General features: G+C 38.6%; 1 protein-coding gene across 3 annotated transcripts in view; it reads left to right on the top strand.

Annotated features, from left to right (window-relative positions):
• The first annotated feature begins 4,016 nt into the window (after positions 1 to 4,016).
• PPP4R3A (protein phosphatase 4 regulatory subunit 3A) overlaps positions 4,017 to 25,940 on the top strand; it is a 42,208-nt gene continuing 20,284 nt past the window's right edge. Inside the window, exons 1-5 of one of the 3 annotated variants that reach the window (XM_077180626.1) lie at positions 4,017 to 5,184; positions 12,396 to 12,451; positions 16,367 to 16,471; positions 22,617 to 22,715; positions 24,757 to 25,374. In XM_077180626.1, the coding sequence (XP_077036741.1) occupies positions 5,043 to 5,184; positions 12,396 to 12,451; positions 16,367 to 16,471; positions 22,617 to 22,715; positions 24,757 to 25,374 (1,020 nt within the window). In that variant the 5' untranslated portion in view covers positions 4,017 to 5,042. The remainder of the gene's footprint in view (positions 5,185 to 12,395; positions 12,452 to 16,366; positions 16,472 to 22,616; positions 22,716 to 24,756; positions 25,375 to 25,940) is intronic. The other 2 variants (XM_054635971.2, XM_054635973.2) reach the window with 2 other exon arrangements.

Raw genomic sequence — 25,940 nt, 5'->3', positions numbered from 1 at the left:
CTCAGATCTATTTAAATTTCTTAGAATTTGTTAACCATGAGGACACCAGAATTATAGAATGTGGCATTAAAGCTACTTTTATTCCTGATGTTACATTCTTCCACAGTGTGCTAGTTTACAATCTAAGTCCAAAAGTCATATTATTATAGGATCTTACAGATACAGAGCAGTGTCAGAAGTTTGTGTTGAGTTGCTTGTTTACTATGCTGCCTTGCTTCTTTCAGAGCTGCCTTACTATTTATTGCCACAGATGTGACCCTGTATTTGGCTGTATCTGGAGGGTCCTGTTAGGAGGTGTAGGTCAGAGCATAACCAGGCCACAACCTGCCAGAGCTGCTCATCCATCAGGTCTTGAACAAACACTGTTTACAGCTCAAAATTTTAAGTGAAAGTATCATTGCTTGCCTTAAATTACTGGTAAGCACTAATGAGCTCACAGACATTTGTAAAGCTGGAATAAGCCAGAAGCAGCTGCCAGTAACCTTCCAGCTGCCCCAGGCTAAGCCATTCTTTCTACATCAGCGCCTTCAGGAAGTGAACCTTTCTGTTTCTGACCCTTATGGCCTTATCCATTTCTTGCCATTTCTTCCAGGCTCTCTGAGTCATATGCAGCTTTTATGCACAGAGATTTTACATTGACTTTCTAAATATTAGAAGAAATCCTAAATAGCATCAGTCCTACTCCTGATTTCTCACAATCATCTAGGATCATTTCCACAGATCAATTAATTCCTTTTGGGCTATACCAGTCACCTCAAATCTGACCCATGCAATGTGAGCTTTCTTCACAGAATACAATTTTAACTTTCCAGAAATACCTGAGAACTGTCCATGTGTATTATATCTGCACCATTACCCTTATGAGCAACTTTGTAATTTAACAATAAATTAAACATTTTTCTTCCTAAAGCCACATCAGCTGCTACTGCTATAAGCCCATCTTGTAATTCTTTATTGCATTCTGTGTGAGCATTTATTGTCTGTGACTGATATCAGATAAATCAGTCTACTATTATCTGGGTTCTCACTTGTCCAATTTGAATACTTATAGTCAGTCTTCATGTCCTCCAGAATTTCTGCAATAATTTAAGCTTTATTAAAAGTTAATAAGGTTTCATGCTTCCTGAGATCACACATGCAAGCCTCTTTAGGACTCTCAAGTTTTTTAGGACCTGCAAACTTGAATATGTTTCTCTCTAAGCAAAGTTGTTTAATATCCTTGTAAATAATGACCAGGAAAGCACTTAGTCATCATAATATGATACAAATACATCACACATTCTTTCAAATATAAAACAAACTTATTTATTAAACAATTACTTTTTTGTATCAATATCAACATTTTAAAAAATCTTAATATAACAGGCCTATAATAGTGTTAAGATTTAGGAAACATGAGCTGTTCCTAAAAGTACCAACCATGCAAATTTCTTGACATCCTTATCCATTTTTTCTGTGCTTCATAACTTGTAATGATTGCTAGGTTTGCTTTTTGTCTATTTTTGTCTATGTATTTATTTCAAACTGCTGTGTTTGCTTCCCCAGTACACTAGAAACATATTTTTTCTGAATCTCCCCTCTTCTTGATCACAATATTCTGACTCCATTACAGACATCTTTTTTATAGCCTCTCCCTATTATGATAATTTTTCCATTTAATTTTTTATTTGCACTCAGTCATTCTTTTTCCACAGGATTTTGGGGCACAAGTCAGAATACATGCCTTGGGAATAGGAAGACATAGAGAGTGTCCATGTGTGTGTAGTATGGATTGAAACCTTTTTTGCACGTACTGAGTATAGCCATATCTATATACTCAGGCAAGCACAGACTTTCATTCTGGCAATAATCTTCACCACAATAAAGTCAGAAGTTGTTAGTTTCCCTAACATTTTATTTTGTTCAGAAAATATTTAGCTAGGGATTTTAGGAGCTCTAATAATGCCTTAGTACGTAGGACCAAATTTATATGTGTGACCTGAAGTTTCTTCACAATAACAATGCAATTTTCTTTCCCAAAATTATTACTAGACACTGAAAGAAAAAGTTATCTTGTTCTTTAGTCTTGACTGCTGTGCAAGAAAGTAGCTCTCTATGGTAAACCCACTTTAGGCTTATTCCTATTGCATTGAACGATGTGTAGTTACTTTCCTAGGAATATAAAAGTTAAAAACTGGTTTCAACACTCCATCTCATCATTTATTACTCAATTACTGGTGGGCAAAAGTTTCTGTCAGGGCTAGGTCCTTTATTATTTACAGGAACTAAAGGGGCCTAAACCTTTTAACTCAATTAATAACAGCCTCTCCTGATGCCTGAAGACATTTCCTTCTGGACACAAAATTTCAAACCAGTAGAAATGGAGAGAAGGAATTGAGGTGTGACCTGACAGACTTGCTTTCTGACTCATTACTCCAAGAAAAATAAACAGAATGTTTCTTTCTTTCCCAACTACTTTCCAGCATGGGAAGTTACTCTCAATGCCTGACTTTTTTTTCTGGAATGACTGGTGTAGAAATGTTTGAAAAAATAAAACCCTTTTGCCAAACATAATGAAAATTGGGTTAAAACCTGACAAGTAGGCAACTATTGTTGGACTGAGCATTGTTTAGACTGGTATCAAAATAACACAAGGCCCATTAAAAGAAGCTGAGCCCAAAATTTTCATAAAGCAAACTATGCAAACTGAAATCTGATTAAGTTCTTGTTTTCAATTCACAAAAATTAAAAAAAAAAAAATTAAAAACTGCAGTGAGCAGTGTGGTCTCTACTTAATCTGATGGCCACAAGAGGGTACAATTTGTAAATGGTACGTGAATATAACAGTTCTATAGAGTTTTCTCTAAGTGACATCAATCTTTTCTGAAGTCACAAAAATCCATCTCCAGGCTGGCCTGAGGGAAATTTTGGCAAGAGCACCTGCCCAGGAGCAGCCCCTTGAGAGCTGCCCAGGCCGCCAAGTGAAGGCACCGAGCCCCTTTGTGTGCAGCGCTGTGTGGTGGCTCCCCTTCAGCCAGGCCCACAATCCACAGGCCCAGACATCTGAATCGCTTCAAACCTGTCCCTGCTTTAGCCAAGAACACTGTGCTGAGAACAACAAGCACAACATGCCTTCAGCTGTGGCATAGGAACCCAAACAACACTACCAAAGGCCCTTGGGCATCAGAGCAAAGGCCAAATAGCTTTGTTTTGGCACATCAGGAATCACAGAATATTCTGATTTGGAAGAGACCCATCAGGATCACGGAATCCAACTCCTGGCCCTGTACAGGACTCCCCAGGAGTCACAGCACGTCCCGGAGGACACTGTCCAAACACCTCTTGAGCTCTGCCAGCTGCTGCTGTGGCCCTGGGAGCTCGTTCAGGAGGCTGCGGATCAAACCTGTAACCACTGGCTTTCCACAGGGCAAACAAAATAGAAGATGGACAAAGGAAAACAGGGCTTGACTAGAGGCTTCCTTGTGATACTGATTAATCCTGGTGAAAGCTGCTGGCTCAAACCACCCTCAATACAATTCACTTTGATAAATGAGTATCAAGACTTGTTCAAAAGCATAAAATAACAGACTACGTATTGCAGTGAGCTCCTATGTACACTGGGTATCTAGAGTGTACTGTGAAATGGACTCTCTTCTGCAGTGGTGCTGCTGGGGTCCCAAACGCCCCAGTGTTTTCCCATATTTTAGGGAAATCTGTCAGATATATGCTTAGATATTAGCAGCAGCGGCAGAAGCAGAGCCTCGACAGCTTCTGATATTGGAATTCTTTGATTCCATCTATGACTGCAGAGATCCAATTCAACCAAAAGCTGTTTAACTCTGAGATCACTCGGCAAGGTGAGGAGGAAAAAAAAAAAAAAAAAAAAGAGGACAAGAAACCCTCAAAGCCGGGGTTCGCCGGTGCCTGCCCCGGCCCGCGGTAACGGCGCGGCCACGGCCGCACGCGCATTCCCCGCGCGGGGCCGCTGGCCCTTTAAATGCCGGCGGGCGGCCCGTGCCGCCGCTGGCTGGGAGACCCCGCGCCTCCAGTGAGAGGTGAAACCAAGATGGCGGCCGCGCAGTGACTGAGGCGGAGCCGGGGCCGGAGGGAGCCGGGCCGCACCAGCCGCTGCCGATCGCCCCCTCCCTCCGCAGGGCACAGCGTTTCTCTGCCGGCCGGGTCGCCAAACGCCTGGAAGCGTAGCCACGTCGTAAGGCGCGCTGGGGAGTCGGGACTGAGCCGCCGCAGCACCGGCAGGAGGAGGAGGAGGAGGAGGAAGAAGAACATGGCGGCGGAGTCAGGCTGGGAGTGAAGCCGCCGCCTGCGACCGGAGCCCATGGGGAAGACGGGGCGCTGAGCTCGGCTGGTCGTTCACCCTGTCGCTGGACGGGCAGTCTCCGCAGGCCCCAGGCAGCCCAGGCGGGAAGGAGGGCGGCTCCTTGGAGCCCCGCGCTGACGGACGGCGAGCGAGGGGCTTCGGGCCTGGGCAGCTGCTGCACAATAGAGCCGGGCTAGAGGCCGGGGCGAGCGGCCCCTCTCCCGCGTGCCTCCCTTCCTCTGATTCCCTCCGGCCTCACCAGCTTCCCCCCTGTTTTCCTCGGCAGGGCTCCGACTTCCAGGAACGCTTGCTCCTGTCACGCTGGGCCGGCTGCGGTCCGCCGCCGCTTCCAACTACCGTGGATCCCCTTCTCCTCCGGGATCCCTTCTTCACCGCCTCTCCCGCCTGCCCTTCGCCCTGCAAAGAGCCTCTCTCCTCTCTGCGGCTCTCCCTGCCTAGGCTTACTCGCCTTTTGTGCAGCGCCTGACTGTACCTGAAGGAGCAGCTCCCCTTTTCACATCTTCACCTCTTGTTTCTCCCTGTTCCCCAATCCTGTTACCGTCGATTATGAGGATCCCGTTGGGGCACTGAAGAGGAGTAAGAAGAGCTTGCTTGGCGTGCCCGTGTGGGGCTGCTGCCGTCTTTCCCGCTCCCCTCCCCTGAGGGGGGCCTGGCCCCCGAGCAGCCTGGTGCTCCTGCAGCGATTGCCGGCCAGAGGGGTGGCTGCGGTGCGGCAGGCGGCAGGATGACGGACACCCGGCGGAGGGTGAAGGTTTACACGCTAAATGAGGACCGCCAGTGGGATGATCGAGGCACAGGGCATGTGTCCTCTTGCTACGTGGAGAGGCTCAAGGGCATGTCCCTGCTAGTCAGGGCAGAGAGTGATGGTAAGTGTGTACGGCTGAAGGCACGGGCTTTCCTCGTCGTACCCAGTAAAGGAACTGGGTGTTGCTTTGTGTCTGTTGCGTTGATGTTTTGCTGCATAATTCAAATGGTATTCCTGAAAGCAAGTGGGCACTAACCAGGGTTCACTCGTGCTAGGCCAAGTGAAAGAAACAGAAGATTGCCATCAAGTGCAAGCGTAGTAGGCACTTACTGAATACACAGTGTTGCATTCAAAATGCGTTCGAGTCTCGTTGTAGATCTTGCATGGGTTTGGATATCTACTGGTCTGGTTTCAGAATCGATCACTGGATCTTTCTGGAAGCGATCCCCTCATGAAAGTTGTTCAAAACTTAGATGTTGGTTTTTAGTATTTGTTTTTAGGAGATCGTTGGATGGCTAACACCCTTCTGTTTCCACCTGCCCTTTTCTTTAGTAGCTTCTAGAATTATGTAAGACGTTCTAACAGCTATCAACGGTTTTCGAAGTACAGTTATGGTAATAAAGACAATACAATGGACAGAATGGCATTTTCAGAGATGCCTCTTTTTTTTAATGGAATGGGAGTACTCAGCCCTTCAGCAGTTCTAAGTCTCTCTGAAAATAAATTTAAAATTATAGATTATCAACTTCTTTCACGGTTTCTGGCAGCATATGTCAGTAGTATATGTTAAGCAGTAATATCTAGCCCTGTAGCTACATGTTTGGGCTAGTCTTGACTGTTGGTTAAGTGAGTTCATGACTGCTGTGATCAGAGATTTTAAAATGTGTACTTCACAGTATTAGCCTTGTACCATTCTGCTTTTAAAATCTGTCAGTGCATGACTTACTACTTCATTAGATGTATAGCTACAGTGTTTAGTGACTTGTAGCTCTAGTTGTAGCTTTTGGCTGTCGACAGACTTTGTAATTTTATTTATTAAGCTTTTTTATCATAGGAAGTAGGATGAGAAGCAATTTGAGAATCATTAATCCTCACTTTTTGGGAAAGTTATGATAAACTGTACAATATGTAATCCCTACAGCAAAGATCATAAACTGATATGGAAGAATCAGTCATCTGAGGAGGATTTTGGTAATTGAGCTTCTGATAAGCCCCCAGAGAGATCTTGTAGTTTTTTGATTATACTTTGAAAGGTTAAACTGACACCTGATTTTTATTTATTTTATAGTGAGGAAGATGCATTTAAACCTTGAGGAGCTTCATATTGCAAGAGAAAACATTCAAAATGGAAATAGATTTAGTTTAATTTCAACGTGAGGAGGGAATTAAAAAAAATTATCACTAAATTTTTTGGCTAATTTTTACAGTATGTTTTGTCATAGATACTGTCCATGGCTGTTGGGGGCACGTTTAAAAACTGTTATGTCTCCTATATATTAAAATTTTTCTGTTTTTTTTTTTTTAATTATTTTCTAAAAAGAAATCAAAAGAACTGCAGTTCCCAACCTCCTTGTGAAGAAATAGCTCATTCAAACTAAAATCCATGTATTAACTTTCAGAGGGATATGTGTGCTTCACACTGATTAGAGCCTGAGCTGGACTGTTGTTGCCAGCTCACTTGTAAATAAATGAAGGTGTGTAAGAAGGAGGATACAAAATGGTATTAAAAACTAAAATTAAGTCATTGCTTTATCTTGCATAGCTAAGATACTGTAATCAAAGCAGGGACTGTCTCAAACTTACTAATTGCACTCAATACTCAGATGTTTATTTGGTAGGATACACACTTCAGCCCTCTCTCAAGCTGCATACTTTCTACTTCAAAGTATTGAATAATACCCAGTTAAAATTCTTAATATAGTAGGTAGTATCAGTCCTGGGTAAATGTGCACTCTATTAATAGGCTAGTTTTTCTAACTTGCTTGTGTAGACACCTCATAAAATTTGATTTATATTTTGTTTACTCCCACTGTCTCTTTTTGTGGGCTAATTTTGAAGGCAAATAGTCATTTTTACTTGTGAGCAAATGATTGGAAAAAGGTAATGCCATACCTGTGTTTTATATACTGTGCAATTTGTGTTTCCTTGCATGCTTTTTTAACTAAATGAAATAGTTGACTGTGATTTTTAACTTTTTCCCAGTTAACAAAGACATAGAAGTGGTATGAACTGAGTAGTAGAACTGACCTATACACCATTTGTCTCCACGTTTCCTTTGCATTCTTGTATTGTCTTTCTTTGTCAGCTCCTCCTCTTTCCACAATGAAACTTCTTCCTTCCTGCATTTCTAACCAGCTTTTCCTAGCCTTTGAGCTGAGATTCATCCTGTGCACACTGGCATATTCTTGCTGCCTTACTCCAGGAAGCTGACAGAAAACCTCGGCATCTGCCTGAACGTGAAGGCTCCATTTCCTGACTAGGGGAGGTCCTGGGGATATGAGCAGCAGCTCCTTCTGTGTGTGGGAAATTCCCACTCCTGCTCAAGGGCCACTTTGGCTGTGCACAGATCAACAGCAGAATTACCGTGGTTTCTTTGGCTGACCGTGTGGGCTGGCACATGGTTCAGTCTGGATTTTGCAGCTGTGACTTGGTGTAGTAGGCTGCTTTACAAGTGGTTGGGATTTTATTGCACAGTCAGGGTGTGCAGATAAGGGAAGTACAATCAGTATGCCACATCCAATGTAAGCTATCATTTGGAATTGGAGGAATAAGAACTGAGTAAGAGGGGTTTTTATCTGTAGGAGTGTTTTTTTAACTTGTTTAACACCATCATAAAAGAAAATAATTTCGAGTAGATGAGTGAGTTGTGTTGCAAGCTGCATGTCTGATGTTGTCAGGCACTAAACCGTTAAGAGTCATTGCAGACAATCTGGAATAATCAATTTTCGAACAGAAATACCATAAACTGCTTTCATATCAGGTATATTATGCTTTGAAGCATGAGATTGTAATTTTTTTTACACTATAATAGCTATTCACTTTTTATGTAAAACCCTGAAAAGTTTCTCTTTGTGATTCCTAGTTGTAATGTATTCTACTTGAATTGCAGCAGAGCAAGAGTGAAATACTTTCTTACAAATTATCACCCACCATGTGAGTCTGTGTATAATCAGAACTCTTTGATTTCTTACCCGTTTCTGACATGGTATTTTAGGCTGTTGTGGCCTACCTTATTCTTAAATTGTCTTTGTACTTCTTGAGGTTTACTGCATGGTTTCAGATCACCTTGTTTTCGTTCTGAGCCCAGATGACTGAAGTGACCTCTAAAGTGAACATTTCTGTTCAAGTAATTGGTGTTAATTTGAAAGCTTAAACCTTTAATTAAAACTTACTGGTTCTGTATCTAAACTTTTTGACAAGTGAAAGTTAACCCCTCCATTGCAGGCCATTTGTGAGCTCTCTTTTAGGAACTGATCATTTTCATCCAGCAGTTGTAGGTTGCTGCTTCTGAAGTCTGTGTGTTAATGACTTCTGCCACAGGGCAAGCGCCTTTCCTTGCTGCTTCTGTAGTGCAGCTATCAGTAAACCTGTACAACTGGCAGGCTTAGACAGAACTTGGCTTCAGGTTTTTTTACCTTGTTCAAACTCAAGGGACTGATTTTATTGGCTTGTTTTTAGGTAAGCAACACAGTATTTATATTAGATCAAAATGAAAAAAAGCATGGGGGAAGATGACTTGGGGTTTTTTTGTTTCTTTTCTCCTGGTTCTTCCCTTTCCTTAATATTTGAGTTTGGCATTCCAGAAGTGTCTTGTACTCAGGAATATTCTCTTGGAATTGTAGAACACTTTCTTGGGCCTCAGTTGGAGCTGTTTCTTGAGTTTCTGAGGATTACTTTCTGTGATTGGGTTGCAGCAGAACTGATTGCAGAACTTAAACCTCTGTGTGCATCTTGCAAGAAACAGCTCTTGACTTGAAACTTTCATTTCAATGTAAACATGTTTATGCTGGTGAGGGGTAGTAAGCAGCACTTTTTCTTCTATTTTTGAGGAAGACTCCATGTAACAGTTTGGTGGGAGAGCAGCAGTGTGCCAGATTAACTGGTCTCTTCCATATGTGTACTTGTAAACAAAGCTGCAAATTTGCTGTTTGAGACTGTTGAATTGGGATATTTGATGTCTCTAAATATAATTGAAAATAGCATCGAATATCTGTGTGTAATAATCTCTTTTGAGCAAGTCTTCTCCTCTACACACATTCCTTCTGCAGCACAGAATGGTGTTTTCTACTAACAAAACCCCCAGCTGTGCTGTATTGCATTACAGTGCCAGGTAATAGAATTCTGCAAGTCAGTTTTCTTCTTTATAGGTGGTTTCAGATTTTTTTTTTTTTGGCTTCAGTATTTTGCAGTTATCTTTATAAATTCATTCATGGCAGTAATTAAAAAAAAACAAACCGTAGATCTGCATAATTTTGGAGCATTTACTCAAAACATAGCATGCATTAAGGTGAGTTTTCAGCTCTTACCTAACTTTGAATAGAGTCTTTGGGTCCATGAAAATGAAATGTGGGTGTATTTTTATTTTTATGTTGGTGTATTTAGACTGGATAGTCTTAATATTTTCTAGGATAGTACAAATGGAAAAACACCTACATAGAAAGTAATGCTTATGACAAAAGCTTCTCAAACAAGTGATAATGACTTTGAATGGAAGTTTATTTGTGGTGTTATATTTCTGTAACCTTTTTCTAAAGAATATATTTGTGTTTCAGACATCTGTTACTCCTGCCTGCTTTCCACATGCAAGTAACAAAGACTTAACATTGCCTCATACCAGGAAGGGGTACTAACTAGTAGATTAGTCACTGATCTTTGACTTGTTGAACCCTTTTTGGGGAACTTATTGAACAAATGGAGCATCATATTCTCCAGAAGGATAGATTTGGGGCAGTTATTAGTTATAGAGCACAATAAACTTTCAGTATGTTTCTGTTGCCAGATCAATATTTTTCTAGTTATTGTCCAAAATGGTGAGGAATAAGTTGAATCATGTGGTAGTGAGAAGCATTCAATCCTTGAAAAACTTGATTTGTCTTTCCTACAAGCATCAGGTTTAGTAGAGAAAAAGAAATGCTCTTTTTTGATAAGTCTAGTAAAGAAGTCATTCTCTTCTAGCTTAGAAAATGAAGTGTCTGCATTCAATTGTTTTCAATTTTTTAAAATAGTATTTTGCCAAGCATGACATTTACATTATGTAAGACATTCTTCTAATGTTGGAATTTACATGTCTGTAGGTCTGTATTCAGCCATTAAAATGATGTTGAAATTATCAATTACTTTTGATTCCTAGAAGATTCTAGTTCATACTTCCTGATAGTAACTATTTCTAGACAGTAAAGACTTTCTAAAAGTTTGTCTTCCAGTTTAATAGCACAAATAATATTCTAAGTCTTCATGTAGTAGAAGCTGAGACTTTGAAAGCACAACTTATTCTGTGTATCCGATGATTGTAAAAAGGAAATGCTGGGTTTAGATGTCCTTTAGGCAAACCCCAAATTCAAAGCTTGAGACTATGGCCAAAGTATGAGCAGCAATTTATTGGATTCATCTGTAAGCCTTGTCTTAGATGTTTTCCTTCTCTATGCTCTATGGTTTATGAATATTTTTTTCTTTAGTTATGCACTTACACTTAAGCAAATAAGCTGCTTTAGTAGCAGAGCTGATGTGTGTCAGAAAACTGGAAAAACTCAAATCCTGAATAGTATATTTGGGCTTGAGGCAGGAGAGCTTTTCCTGTGTGTGTTGTTTTCCCTTGAGGGGTATTTATTTCAATTTTGTTGTTGAATTCTGTAGAGTTTGTAAACTCCCACTGTCTGTTGCTTTTACTCCAAGAGCAGTTGAGACAGGATGAGAGCTTCTCAAGCCAACTTCATTAGTGAAGGCTGCCTCTTGTAGAACAACTGATTAGAAACTGGAAACAAGCAGCCTTCACAGGTACATTCATTTGAAAAAAATAATTGTATCTGATGATCACTTACATAGTAATCTGGGGGATATAAAAATCATTGGTAAAGCTTCTAAATTCATCAGGTAGTAACCTTCCTTATCAGACAACAGAATGTTCTGATATTTCTGTAATTCTTTAATGATACACCACTCTTAGAGCAAGTGAAGTTCTGTGATGAGGCTCTTCAGTCTCCTCCCTCACATCCCCCAGCCTAACATGTTCATCAGTGTCAGACACAGGGATGGAGTTCCCCTCAGCAGTTTTGCAGGGGCACCAAGCTGCAGTGGTGTGGTTGAGATGCCTGAGGGACAGGATCCCATCCACATGGACCTGCAGTAGCCTGAGAAGTGGGACCTTGTGAACCTCAGGAGGTGCAAGGTGCTGCCCCTGGGTCAGGGCAGCTCCTGGTATCAGCCCAGGCTAGGGAATGAACAGATGGAGAGCAGCCCATATTTTAGTAATACATTTGCCTTAGAACTATAGTGATGAAACTGAGAAGTTAACACTTTTCTTAAAGTTTGGACATTTCTTAAAGCCTAAATTTAACCAGGTAAGTAAATGGAGAAATGCCACTTTAAAGGGGTGCTTGCAGCCTTCCATTTTAATTGTATGATTGACAGTGCAAGTTAATTTATCAGTATTTCTTTGTGTAAGCTGAGTGAAGCTCTGCAGATACGTGAATTTAAGTCACACACTGGCACTAGTGCAGCTGAGTAGCAAGGTGGATGAGGGAAATGATTGGTCCAAGAATAAAATCAGTTTCAAAAGTTGTTTTTGTATAGATCAACACTTCAGATTGTTTAAATGTGACACAAGAATGCTAATGTGCAAAAGGAAGGGAAAGAAGACACAGACCTGAGAATGGAATTGCTGTTCTGTGTCTTAGTAAAACCTGCTGTGAAACCATTGTTCTGAGTTTGTGTGAAGTTTTCTGGTATTAGCAGTCACAGTGGTTAGTGCTCTAAGCATTAATTTCTAGATAAGCTTCCCAGGAAAATAAGTGTTTTAGCTAACCTTTAAGAAAAAATACCACACAATTAGAATTTTCACACAAAACAGTCATAAGTAATCTCTGGAATGCAGTTATGATGTTTTTGGCGTGCTTGCAGACTTCATCATGTCTAAACATTTTTCTGTAGAAAAGTTGTTACTCAAAATAAGAAAGGTTTAAAATTCAGTCCTCAGAGCATTATTCTGTACTGTGTGAACAGTATCTTTTAGGGGGTAATAGATTTATTGTTGTTCAAGGAAAGAGTGATCAGAAAATTTATGTGGTGGGTAAAATTTTAGCGCACGTATAAATAAGTGGAACTTTTTTTTCCTAGGCTCTCTTCTTTTGGAGTCCAAAATTAATCCGAACACTGCGTACCAGAAGCAACAGGTAAACATACTTTTCTTTTCCTCATGTTTAAAGGCAGGGTCTTTAACAGTATACAACCAACAGTGTAGCAATATAGTAATTTTTTTTGCCTCTATTGCAAATTATATTTTATGTTCTTGTGCCAGAAATAGGTAAAGTAGTTTGCACCATGTTTGTGCATTACATGATCATGTGTTACTTCTCTGCATTTTTAGTGAAGTTATACAGATAAACTGCTCTCTGGTTTGCACCAGAAATTGCTTTGGGAGAGACAGTCAAAACATAGTTGGGAAAATCACAAAGTAGCTGAGGTTCCTGAGGGTTATAGTATCTGAAACTTAGTATCATCATTGCTTTTTTCTTCTTTATATTTCAGATGCTTTAACTTTAAATGTATTTTTATTCAGGGAAAGTTTAGAAGGCTTTAAAGCTATTTACATGTAAACCTTTGTTTGTCTTTTACTTAGAAAGTGGGTATGGGTTACTATTGCTCCAAAGCATTCTGTGTTAATAAAAGCAGCTTCTCACCTTTAGTTTGCACATTGCTTCAGTTATTTAAACCATACATTGTGAGCCCCTAAAGAATGCTCCTTAGATGGGTGAGAAGTGAACTGTGTAGGCTTTGTACTTTATTTGCTGTGCTTGTTTCATGGATGCTGGGAATTGCCTTTACAGGTTTAAAAATGCTGAACTAAATTGTATTTTTTTGCCTGTTTGGTCAGCTCAGACTTGTTAAAATCTTGTCAGGTACAGTTAATGTATTAAAGCACCCTTCAGTCTTTCACTTTTAATAGTTTATTAAAGGCATGGACAGGGATGGACATACTGTTTTGTTCACAGGCAGGTCCCAGTAGTTGTGTCACTGCAGCTTTTTGTAGAATTGTATTTTGAACTGAATGGGGAGAACCAGTATGGGCTAAAAATACCCTTCCTTGAAAAATTTAACCTGTATCTGTCTCTTGATGTATTCATAGTGCACTGTATAAGCAGCTGATACTGAGCAACTGATAAGGACAGTGTGGGCCTGGAGGGTCAGTTCCAGGGAGTAAGGACAAGACCAGTGAAAGTGCTAAGCACACTAAATTTTAGCTGTAATCCTGACTAGCTTGAGGTCATGGTTCTATGATAAACTTGAACTTTAAAGCTCCTGAAGTGACACTGAATATTTCACAGCTCTATGGCATAAAGTGCTGATCTGGTGTAAGCTTACTTTGCTGGCTTAAATTGGTTGAAAGAGCTGAGGGGTGAGTTTTGTATCAATAGGTGTTGTGCCACATCAGACAGGAAACCTACTTCAAGGAGGCATAAAATTGCAAGATTGGTGCAAACCACTCCATGTGCTGGTCAGTGGAACAGCATTTCCTGCTCTGCATCTGACACACATTGTAATCTAGTGCTGCATAAATCATACCTGTGAAAACATGGTTAGAGAAATAAAAATAATTAACATGAGTCTGTCCCATTAGAGCAGCACTGTACATTCTCTGTGCTGGAGAAGGAAAAGTGCTGGTTTTAAAGCTTTCAAATGCTGTGTAGACTGAGATTTATATTTGTAGATGGATTGTTCATATTTAACCAAACCAGTTTCTAATATAAATTGAATATGGGGCTCCACTCTGAGCCTTAGAAACGCCAAATGTTTCTTGGTGTTTTAAATCTGCTCTGTAGCCTGTTTTCTTTCATGTGAGGCCTACTTATCGTTTCCCTTAGTAAAAAGCAAGTTCAGAGTGTAAATCTGATTCCAGATGAGCTAAGCTTGGAGCTTAGCAGCTGAAAGAAAGAATAAGGTTTTTTCCAACTCTGCGTCTAGAACGCTGAATGGCTTAAACTTATTAAAGACACAAGAAAATCAGCTTGGTACTTTAAATCCTTTTTCAAAAACTGGTAACTCTCTATGCTGGCAGAACTTTCAAACCACCTTACACAAGATCCATTTGTGGAACTGAGATGGAAGAGTGAGTGAGATATTTCTTTTTGACTGCAGAAGGTCACTTTGGTCACCTCACTACTAGTGAAGTTGCAGCCTGAAATAAAAGACTTGCTTTTGAGCTTGCCTGCTGTTGTTGGTTGCACATAGAAAATTTCAAGAAAAATCTCCCAGAAATCCAAGGCTTTAAACTTCAAAGTAGCTGTGTAGTGTTATGATCTTAGAAGGCTTTTATCTCAGAATTTTGTTGTGAGGATGAACCTATTTTAAGGGGCACATAGCAGCATCCTTTTCTACTGTGACACAGCATGCAGCTTGTGGACACTTTGAATATCTAATGGAATAAATGGATGGGTTCTGACTTTTGTCTGGGCTGACATGAGGTTTGTAAGAAGAAACAGTCTTATTGGACTGGCTGAAACAATCTGTGGTTGGAAGCAAGGAGAGATAATGTGTACTAAGCTCTTGGGGAACCTTGCTATGCCAGCTGCTTTGGATCCTTCAACGAAAGAAGCCTGTAGATACCTTTGTGATAAACAGTGAAGTCCTTCCACTGGTGAAAGAACCTTCTGCCTATGCTGATCTGTTAATGCTAGTGTGAAGTAGATGGTCTTGTTAATTGTTGATATCACAAATTATGCAATCTCTTGGTTTACATATGTGTGTTTTAATAACTGCATAGCTTAGATAATTATTTATCAAAATACTAGTGTGAAGACCTGAGGACAAGTTTGCCTTGCTGCCTCTATTCCCTTGGAAACTAAAGCTAACAAAACCAACCAAACACCAAAAAAGCCCCAACAAAAACTATACCTGTGAAGCTGAACTTGGTAGTATGATTTTGTCCCAATTGTCTGCTTTATATTTCTTGGTGTTGAGTGTTAAAAGCAGTGACTGCCCTTTGTGGTGGTAAATACAGCTTTCTGCCTTTGGAGAGGAAGATTACTTGGGAGATCTTGAGTTCTGCTCAGGGACTCATTTTTCATATGTCAGCCTGCGATACTTGAGTTTGCACAGTCTACTTCTCAGTCTTCCCAGACTTACCTGCCATCTGGAGGTTTGAAATAAATCATTAAAGCATGAAATCCATAGACAGTCTTTTGACTACCTTTTCAGTAGTCAAATTAATTAGTCTGTCACAATGAAGAGTTGTTTTCTGCTATGTTCAAAAAGAGAGATAGGTCTGTGTACCTGATTCTGCAACATAGAATTGCTACCAGTGGAAGTTCATTGAAGCTCTGAACCATGCACTTCCATGCACTTCCTGGCAAACTCATCACTGTTTATACTAGGACTAGAAGAAAGTAAGCCATGTGAGGAAAAAAAGCTAGAAAGAAAACAACTTGAGAAACTAATGTCCTGTGGCTCAAAAAATGGAGTTAATATTTTTTATGTTAAAGTACTATTTGTAGGCAGAAACTTCTTCAGAAAAAGCAAAATTTGCACAGTACAGCCACATGAGCACCTGCTTTTTCTTGCTTACAGCTCTGTGTTAAGTTTATGGCATTTTTATTTTAAAATGTTACAGTAATGGTCCTATAACTTTGCCATGGAATATTACTGAATTTAATTACTGGGTAAGTAGTAGCATTCATCTTAAAAGCAAATTTTGTTTAGTAAGTGGAATTTAATTATACAAAGCATTGCTGGGTCACACATGGAATACTTAGTTTTTTCTTCTGTTGTTGGTTGTTTTCTTAATATTCTAGTAAAGGTGCAAGATATTTAATTGTGGGTTGGGAGGTTCAAGGCATTGAAATATCAGAATGTTAATGACAAAGATGCTGTTCTTAAACAAGATCCTTATTCAGAAAATGAATAATTGCACTAGTATATTAGGACAATGCCTTTTCCTATAGCAGCCCTAAATGATTAAAAACTCCTCTATATACATAGCATTTACCTAGGGAGAAACCTGGTATGGGTGTGGGTGGGGTAGAGCCTTTCAGTGTACTTTAGCAATGCTTTAAAAATAGAGCAGTAAAGACTTGTATCCTCAGCTTTTTTAGATGCATCCATGTGCATCCTGTACCACAGTGATGAAGTGTATATTGCATCCCTTTCTGTGCCTGGTACAAAGAAGACTTCAGTTATTTACAGCTTCCACCTACGGAGTCTTACCTCTGCCCTAGAGGTGTCTCTTGTGTCCTTTGCTTTTGCAGTCTCTTTTCCAGTTCCTCACAAACACAAAAGGCTAAAATTCATCCAGAGTACTATCTACTAGCTATGTAACTTGAAGATGGCCATCCTTGAATAATGGAGAGCAGACTTATTGATAAAAAAGCCAAGTTTTGCAACTATCCAAAAGGGCACTGACTGAATGCTCAGTCAGAGAAGATGAACTTCGTACCCTTGATGTCATGAGAAGCAAGGCAACAGTGAAATTATTTCAATAAAATTTGTGCATATTGTAGCTAAGATAGTAAGGAAGAGTGTGTGGCTTTGTGGGGCAAGGGAGTAAACAAGGGGCAGGGTGGGCTGCTCTTGGGTTTGGGGTGGGGTTCATCTATTTTAAATTAACATAGGTTTATTTTCCTTTATTTCTGTTTTCCTGTGTATTCTGATTTTTCTGCTTTTGCTGAGTATCCTGGTTTCGGGACAAATTTGGGAAGAAACTTCCAAAGGAGTCTCTAGAAAGCAGATTCAAGTGGCCCCTCCCCCAACTGATTTGGGAAAATATTTCCTTGGTGAAAAGTGGGGAAAAAACAATTTATTTAACAAGCAAAGTATTTGCAAGCATAAAAATGAATAATATTAAACAATAAACCCTCTCACTGTTCTGAAGAGATGGCCAATTCAGCAAGCCCTTGTCATGGGGTGTAGCTCAGCTAACTCAGTCCCTTACCTGTCCCTCCTGTGTGGGATAATGCCACGGCCCAGGCACGAGCTCCCGGTGTTCTGGGTTTTCAGTCCAGAGCAGGGCTGATGAGTTCCAGGAAAAAGAAAAGCCACAGTCTGGGGAACATGTCTGCCTCAGCTAGCTAAAAACTAACTAAAAAGCAAAGGAGAACTCTCTCCTACTTCTCTGTGCTGCAAACAACACAGTCTGTGAGAGAGAAAAGCTGAAGCTCTTATCTCTATGTTTTGAATACAATTACCTCAGACATTCCACTGCTTCTCCTCCTTCCCCCCTTCACTCTCAGATCTAGTTTTAAGGGTGCAAAACTTACTTCTGGGTTAAACAGACAAATGGGGATACAATTGAGCATCATAAAGTCACCCCAGGACAGTACTCAGTGTCCTGGGCCAGAAAGTTTCTCCTGCAGAACTAATAAACTGATTTTATTCCTTGTGATTCATGGAAATACAGCTATGAAATCACTAACTGAAAAGTTATGTATGACTGTTGAGCTTTCACAGAAGCTAGTGGAACTCAATCTGTATGCCTTTGACATGTTAATCAGTTTTTCTGAGTAAATTGTTAGCATGTCCAGATAACCAGCTTCTAGGTGAAAAAGTGCATGATCCAAATGCAGAATTGAAACTTTATATTACATTACTTGGGTGGGGTTTTTTTAGCTTGAAGATTCTGCCATGACCTACTACACTAGCTCTATTTGACTTAAAATGCCTGGGTAGTGCAAATAAGTTTATTTCATAAAGAGAAACCTGAAATTATGAAGCTGTACTTTTGATTGGAAGTATTTGATAGCAGGATGCTGAAAGATGGGTTGGCATGTCCAGGGAAGTATCTGACTGTAAACAATCGAAGGAATTAGATGAGGAACTAGCAATCAGGCAGTCCAAGAGGGGAAGAAACAGCCTGGCTGTGTTGAACCTTGTGTGGGCCAGGAAAGTGTCATAAGCCTGAACCATGTGAGGGTTACTAGGAAGAAATTAACTTGCTTTTTAAGGCTAAAAGTAAGAATTTATGAAATACTTAACAAATTTAGGGCATCCCTACTTCTTGAGTGTAGATTAAATCTCATAGAACTGCCAAGATAATCTTTTGGAGCTATGGAGAAGACTTGTCCCTGGAGATGAACAGTAGTGAGAGTCCGTTGTCAAACAGTAATAGTTTTGTTAATTTAATCATAGCAGAGTCAAATCCTGAATACTGGTTGCTCTGAAATTCTTCATTATGAAATCCCAGAGCTTGCTTTGGAGATTTGTGTGAGTGCTGTACAAGATACCTACTAATCAGCTTTCTAATAGTTAAATAAAACTGATTTAATATCTAGTAAAAGTTGACCTTTAGTGAGTGCTGTGGCAAGAACTTTAGACTGATAGTATGTATCAAGAACTTTTTACTCTTGAGGTAAATCAGAAGCCTTTTGGCAATAGTTCCAAAAAATGAGAAGTCATAGGGTAGATACTAAACCCTCTCCTTCTTCAGTGCAGCTGCCACTGTTTCCTGGATTAAATTATTGCAGGTTAGCTTCTGAGGCATGATGTCTCAGAGAAATCTACAGCACACAGCAGTGCCTCTGGAGAACCTCTAACTAACCAGAACTTGCTTCATGGGGCTTGATGCAGCCAGCAGAGAGAGAAGCAGCACAGGAATCACCGATTGTATTCTGAATTTTGGCCTAAGGCTGTGTCCTTATAGGAACTAGAGTGTACAAAGCTATCCTACACCCATAGAAATGATTGATACCTCCTTACGGAAATTTTAAGTACATAGGTCTCCTAAAAGGAGGCCATACTCAGAAATTTTGGTTAAATTTTTAAATTTCTCATTTTATGTCCACAGTTGTAACAGAATGAGCACTATTGTAACAAAACAGATTCATGTAAATGTTTGTAAGGAGACAGCAAATTTTGTATGGACTAAGATAGTGATGATGCCTCTAACTGGCACTACTGCCAAGATATTTTTTTTGCAAAGCAGAAAATGATTTTTCAATCTTTGAATAAGATCATGAACTCTACATAAATAGCTCCTGATTATCACCCTATTTAAAAAAGATATTGCCAAGAACTGTGATGCATCTTGAAAATATGAGGAGCTAGAATGCTGAGGTTGTCACAGAGAACTCAGTATAAGATCCTTCAATAATAAAACCTTTGTCCAGGTTTGTGAGAGTTAACACAGTGTAGCTATGATTTAATACTGCTGTTTCACATTTTAATTGTTTACAAGGAACAAGATAAGAACAATTTTTAGATGTTTTAATTATCCCATCCAGTTCCTTGCGTGTAGATGATAATATTTTATATGAAATGCAACAACAAAGATGTCTTTGCTCCATCTGAGCCAGAATGGCTATTGTGAATCAAATGAAATGAAGATTTTATGCTCACCAAGATGTAATGTGCAAGACTTATCTCCTTACCTCTTTAACCAGTAGCCACTATTACTAAGCATATTTATCCTTAACTCCTGTTTTCTCTTTGAATGGAGGAGGCAGTCTTAAGAAATTTCAGTTGCTTTCTAAAGTATGAAGAAGTAATATTTCACATTGGGAAGCCACAGAAACTCCATTTCCATAGCTGAGAGATCCAGAGTAGTTAGTGGACTCAACTTACACTGAAGAAATGTCAGATCAAGCATGTACAAAGATTTCTTTCAATAAAATAATCAGAAAGTAGACTGTTATTGATGTGATTCTTCTATCTTTAACTTCATCTGGAATTTCCTTCAGTCATTTCTTCATACATGTATAAGTCTTGTACTGTCCTTTTTGATGATTATAAGCTTTGTAGGATTGAAGTGAAATTATAGTCACAACTGTCTGCATTTAACAGTGAATTTAAAGTTAGACAAAACTGTATATTGCACAACAGAGTGAAGTGCTTTTTGTTTCATGTTCTCTTTTAAAAAGCCCTTTCATTTAAGAAAGGTTGTACAAACAAATACAGTTTACTAAAGATCCAGAGAGCAGCAGTTGGTAGATTTCTGTTGAGGAACCGTAATATATGAAACCCGTCTGTGCTAAGACAACAGATGCTAGTAATTTCAAAGTTTAATGTTGGCAATTGGAAACCACTTTTCTAATACTGATAAAACAAACTGGAAGATGGTTGTTCTGCTGCTCAAATGATTTCTTTAAGCAATTTTTTGTTTTGTTTTTCAAAGAAGAAATAACTAAAAAAATGGAACTATATGGAGGTGTGAGCTTCCATGTTTAGTAGTAGATGATGTTGTTAAAGAGAAAAATTGCTATGCTATGGCCAAATACACTTTTCTACATATGTGACTGTAATTTTCAAAAGCAGGTTTAAATTTCTGTCTTCTCTTTTATTTTTCTCTGCCTGCCTTCCTTTCTCTGTCTTGATCTGTTGCTGGATTTTATTCAGAGACTTGAAACTTTTGTTTATTAAACTTAAGCAGTTAATGTAAATAGCACTGCCCTTAATAGTGTTCTTTTAGTAATTTCCCCATTTGTTAGTTGTGCTCTTTATCAAGAAGAAAATACATTTTGGTCTTTTGGAAATGACTTACTTAGAAATCTAACTGCTTTCACCTGGATGGAAATGTAATTAGATGGGAATGTTGCAAGTTCTGCTAGTGTCTACTTAAAATTTGATCTTAGAGTTGCTTTGGTTTTTTTTTCATTAAATAAGCACTACTCAGTGTGAAGCTAAGGAGAGAGTGGCCTTGAAAATTACTGCAGTAGAAATACAGTTGGAGAGATAAATGTATTAGAATTTGAACCTGATACCTACACTTAACATGCAGTAAGGTACATACTGTTTTTTAAAGATGGTAAAGGGAAAAACTTTTTGAGATCTTCACTTTTCAGATTTTTGCAAACAAATTTTTTTTGCTCTGTTGGAGTCAGCAGTACCAGGTGCTGTCAATCTGTTATTACCAGAGAGTTTGCTCCATGACCTGTTTTGTAGAGAATAAACTATTAATTATGATTTTTTTTCTTCCTTTTGTATTTTGGAGGTGGTCTTCCTAAATCCCCTTCTTCTGTGTACCACCTCTTCCTCAACCCTTTGGAAAAGGAAAAGGTAAACTATTTGCCATTTACAAGGTAAAGCCATTAGTGCCTCTGAAGCAGTATAGCTGCTCTGGTAATGGCAAATTGATTATATTGTATTGCTTGACAATCCCATTGAAGCTGGCTGATTGTGCTGTTTAGATAACAGTTTAGTTTAAGGTGTTTTCTAGTAAGTACATATCAAAATCTAAAGGTAAGGTTTCTTTTTATTGTCAGTATTCATTTTAATATCACTTGAAGCAAAATCTGTACTTAATGAAGCAGAAATTCTGTATTTTATGTATAAGAAAAATTCCCGTGTCTCTTGTCCTAGTGAGTGAATGCATGGTTTAGCACTTGGCTGGAATAATGCAGTTTCATGGAGCTGTGTGTATTTACTGTGGCTATATTTCAGCTGTTACAGGAAGAAAAAAGACTAACAATAAAACTTGATTGAATACATAAACACAATGCTGATTTTATTTTCTTCTTTTATTAATTTTTATTTTCTATTTAGTTATTCTTAGTTATTTAGTAGACTCTCTGTAACCTACTCCATCAAATACCTTGTCAGTGTGTGTGACATTGCTGCTTACTGCACAGCTTCCCCTTTCATATATTGGTTTTGCATGCAATAGGAGGGCTCAGATAAACTCTTGAACTATCCTAGTAAGATGTTGAGGGCTTCAGTGTCTAGGAAGTGAACATAGCTAAGCATGGTTTCAAGTAGTTTCTAGAAGTTTTTCTAGAAGTAGTTTCAAGTATTTTTCTTCCAGAATTGTAGTTTGGAATAAGTAAAACTCTCAGGCGTGGTTCAGTGTAGTGGGTGCCTGTGGTCCCAGGCAGGGAACTGTGGTGTTTCTCCTCTTTAAAGTTTGTAGCCATCGTGGGACTAGATTTCAAGCAGCTGTTCTGTGCATTAGCAGAGTGTCTTCTGGGGCCTACAAAAATGAAAAAAAAAAAAATTGTAACTTTCATCCTACAGAAGAACTAGTTTTATGTGGTCCAAATGAAACATTAAAAAAACCCCTAACGTAAACCCAGCAAAACCTGTTGCTTTTGTTACTGTCTTTTATTAGAGAATACACTGAGGTAGAAGTGCATTTTCTAGGTCAAACTTTTTGAGATTTACAATGTTATGGTCACATAAAATAAGAACAAAGACTTTTTATATATTTCTGGAACTTCTTCTGATTTATGCAGGAATGTTTTTAATTGTATAAACTTATAAAAATTCTATGAGGTGTGATGGTTACATTTGTGTTGTAATAGTGTCCTGTCATGATTAGGTGTCAGGCTGTTTTTAATTTAAAATTTTACTCTTTAAACACTATTTAGGTTAATAAAATCTGAAATATATTGCCTTAAAATGCTCTCCCTCTCTTTAAAGGATACCTTGATTGTGTGGTCTGAAGCTGAAAATTATGATTTGGCACTTAGCTTTCAAGAAAAAGCAGGTTGTGATGAAATATGGGAAAAGATATGTCAGGTAAGTTTGATAAATGTAAGATTGAGACAACCTAATTCATCTAAATGTTTGTGTTCAAAACTTACAGGCTGTTCTGAGAGTTTGAACAATAGTAGATAGAAAGTAAAAACTATTGTTATACCCAGCTCTCCCAAATTTTGCATTTTTCAATTGGAAAACTTTCTCCTTCCTCCAGAAATTTAATACAGACCTAATCTAAGTTTTGGGTACTTCTTTAGAGCATTTTCAGGTCTTTCTACTCAACATAACTTTTTTGATTAATCTGCTAGTAGGAGATAGCTCCATCCCTATAATGTTTTAAGAATCAAACAATGTATACGTAGCATGCATATATTTTAACATGTGTTTTACCACTGCAGCCAGGTGACTGTACAGTCATTGAATCAGTGTTGTTTCTGAATAATATTTGTTCAGGTATTAGCTTTGACACAAAAGAGTTTAATTAGTATATTCACTGGTGTTAGTTCACTTTCTCAGTTCTTGTTTGGGCTTTTTCTTCCCTTCCAAGCATTACAACTTAATTCTGTGCTGCAGTATGTGGGATTTCTCTAAATTACTCTAAATCTCTCTCTGCAGTCTCTTTCTGTTCTTAACAAAGATCTAGCTCTCCCCACTCTGTCTTTTGAAGTTTGTTCTTAGTAATTTCAGAAGCTAAGCAAAAGAAATCTGGTTTCACAATTACATGTGTATAGATTATTCCTTTTTTTTTAAGAATGAGTTTTTTCAGCAGTTTACCACTTATGTAAATAAGTACAGAAACATTTCCAAGAACCCTAGCAGTCAATGGCCCAAAAGCTGGGGTCAGAAACAAAGTAGGGAAAGGGGGAAGTTTTGTTCTTAGGAAACACCCAGATAAGAAGCCCAGTTTCCTCACCCTCATGTAAAGATCTCATATTTTTGTAGGAAGCCAGTGTCTTTATATCCTGTTTTGAGGCCATGGTTTGTAATTGTGTCTAGTGTACTTTATAGATCTTAAGCTTCCTCAGTCATTAAAACTTCTAAAAGGAAAGCTTTGATACCATTTATAGAGAAAGTGGTTGCTGCTCTATAAGCAGAACAATATGTGGGGTTTAGCACCATTCTGAGTATAGGCTTGCTGTTATGAATGAGGCATTATTTCTCCCAGGGGTTTTTTTTGCTGAATTTCAAGAATAAAAACAACAGCACCTTCTACTGCTCTGCTCAGCAGTGTTTCTCTGAATTTGACTTCAGATTCCAAGCAGATGCTAAAATTAAGATGTCATTAAAGCTGACTCTGGTGCCCAGGCATCTGTGCATTTTTTTACTAATTCATACTTTCCACAGTTTCCTCATATCTCTGGAGAGATTTTTGCAAGTCCTGTGCATTATTTTTCTGACAGTCAGTTTTCCTCTATTATTTTGTCAATGTTGGTCTGAGCTTTTTTGTTCTTAAAAGAAGACTCTGTGTCTCTGTTGAGTATTTAGAAAGTGCACAATAACAGATTTTGACTTGCAGCTCTCCAGAACTGAAAACAACAGATAAATTAGCAAGACTGGCCTCTCTCCTCTGTTTGAGGTAGTGGAAGCTTTTAAAAGCATACAGAGCAGTTAATAGCCTATAGATAAATGTTTAAAGCTATCACTAGAATAATGTAATACTAATTTGCATTTGAAAATCTGTCTGCAGAGAATAAAGGCTGGAAACAAACAGTTCAGTAGTCTATTAAGAAGTTCAGTAGTCTGTTAAGAAGTTGCCATCCATATTAATAAATGCAAATTTCTGTTTTTATTTGAAGTACTCGGAAAATGTAGGTATTTTCCTTATTATTCCTCCCATTTTTAATAAATAAATAAAGTTAAATGTTTAATGTAGAAACAGTTCTATAAAGCTTTCTATTTGAAGAAATCTTCTCATTATCTCTTTTATTTTCCAAACCAGCTGTACTCAATGTCAGACTAGATTGCTTTTCTATTTTACCCATACAAATTAAAAATACGTGATACTTCAATGGTATTTTTTAAAAAACATTCAAATAACAGTAAAATTAAACTCCACTTTTTGACACATCTCATTTTGCAGGTTCAAGGCAAAGACCCTTCTGTGGATATTACTCAGGATCTTGTTGATGAATCTGAGGAGGAGCGCTTTGATGACATGTCATCACCAGGTCTGGAGTTGCCATCCTGTGAGCTCAGCCGGCTGGAAGAGATCGCAGAACTCGTGGCATCTTCCCTGCCCTCACCCTTACGCCGTGAAAAACTCGCCCTAGCACTGGAAAATGAGGGCTATATTAAGAAGCTCTTAGAAATTTTTCACGTGTGCGAAGACTTGGAGAACATTGAAGGACTACACCACTTATATGAAATTATTAAGGGAATTTTCCTTTTGAACAGAACTGCACTTTTTGAAGTCATGTTTTCCGAGGAATGTATAATGGATGTAATTGGATGCCTAGAATATGATCCGTCTTTATCGCAGTCACGGAAACACAGGGAATTTCTGACTAAAACAGCAAAATTTAAAGAGGTGATACCTATATCTGATCCAGAGCTGAAGCAAAAAATACATCAGACATACAGAGTACAGTATATTCAAGATATGGTCCTACCCACTCCCTCAGTTTTTGAGGAAAATATGCTATCAACACTTCATTCTTTCATCTTTTTTAATAAAGTGGAAATAGTTGGCATGTTACAGGTAAGTTTCAAAAATTCACAGTCTCTTACTTGTGCTTGGGCAAAGAAAATCAGGTGATTATTCCTGGAAAGATTGAGGTGCTTTGGTGGATCCTTCACTTCTGTGATTCTGTAAGTGATTGTGGAGTATGACAGAAAAGGCGTGGATTTGAGTACTGAGTTGTCAAATACCCATCCTTTAATTTCTGGATTTGGACTAGATGCTGTGCAACTGATTTAAATGGAGCAAACCTATAGAATATTGAATGAGGTTCTTTGGAATGAACAGTATTGTTTGCACTTTGAATCTTTGATTTTAATAGGAGTTTTGAGGGTTGTTGGGTTTGTATTTTGGGACTTTTTAGTCACTAGACTTAGGGATATCTCTTGTCATATTACCATGAAAAAATCACTTTGCCTAAATTTCACAATATAATCTCCTACCACGATGTAGCTGTTGCTAATTTTGAAGTAAATTAAATTAGCTGTTTGGAAAGTACAGATTCAGAGCATAAGACCACTTCAGATGCTTGAATGTTTTCTTAGTTTGTCTTAATAAATCCCTAAATAATGGTCCTTGGAATTACC

The sequence above is a fragment of the Agelaius phoeniceus genome, chromosome 6 (assembly GCF_051311805.1).
Source record: "Agelaius phoeniceus isolate bAgePho1 chromosome 6, bAgePho1.hap1, whole genome shotgun sequence".
NCBI classification, from domain to species: Eukaryota; Metazoa; Chordata; class Aves; order Passeriformes; family Icteridae; genus Agelaius; species Agelaius phoeniceus.
The sequence above is the reverse complement of the archived record's forward strand: the minus strand, read 5'-3'. Positions and strand labels throughout refer to the sequence as shown.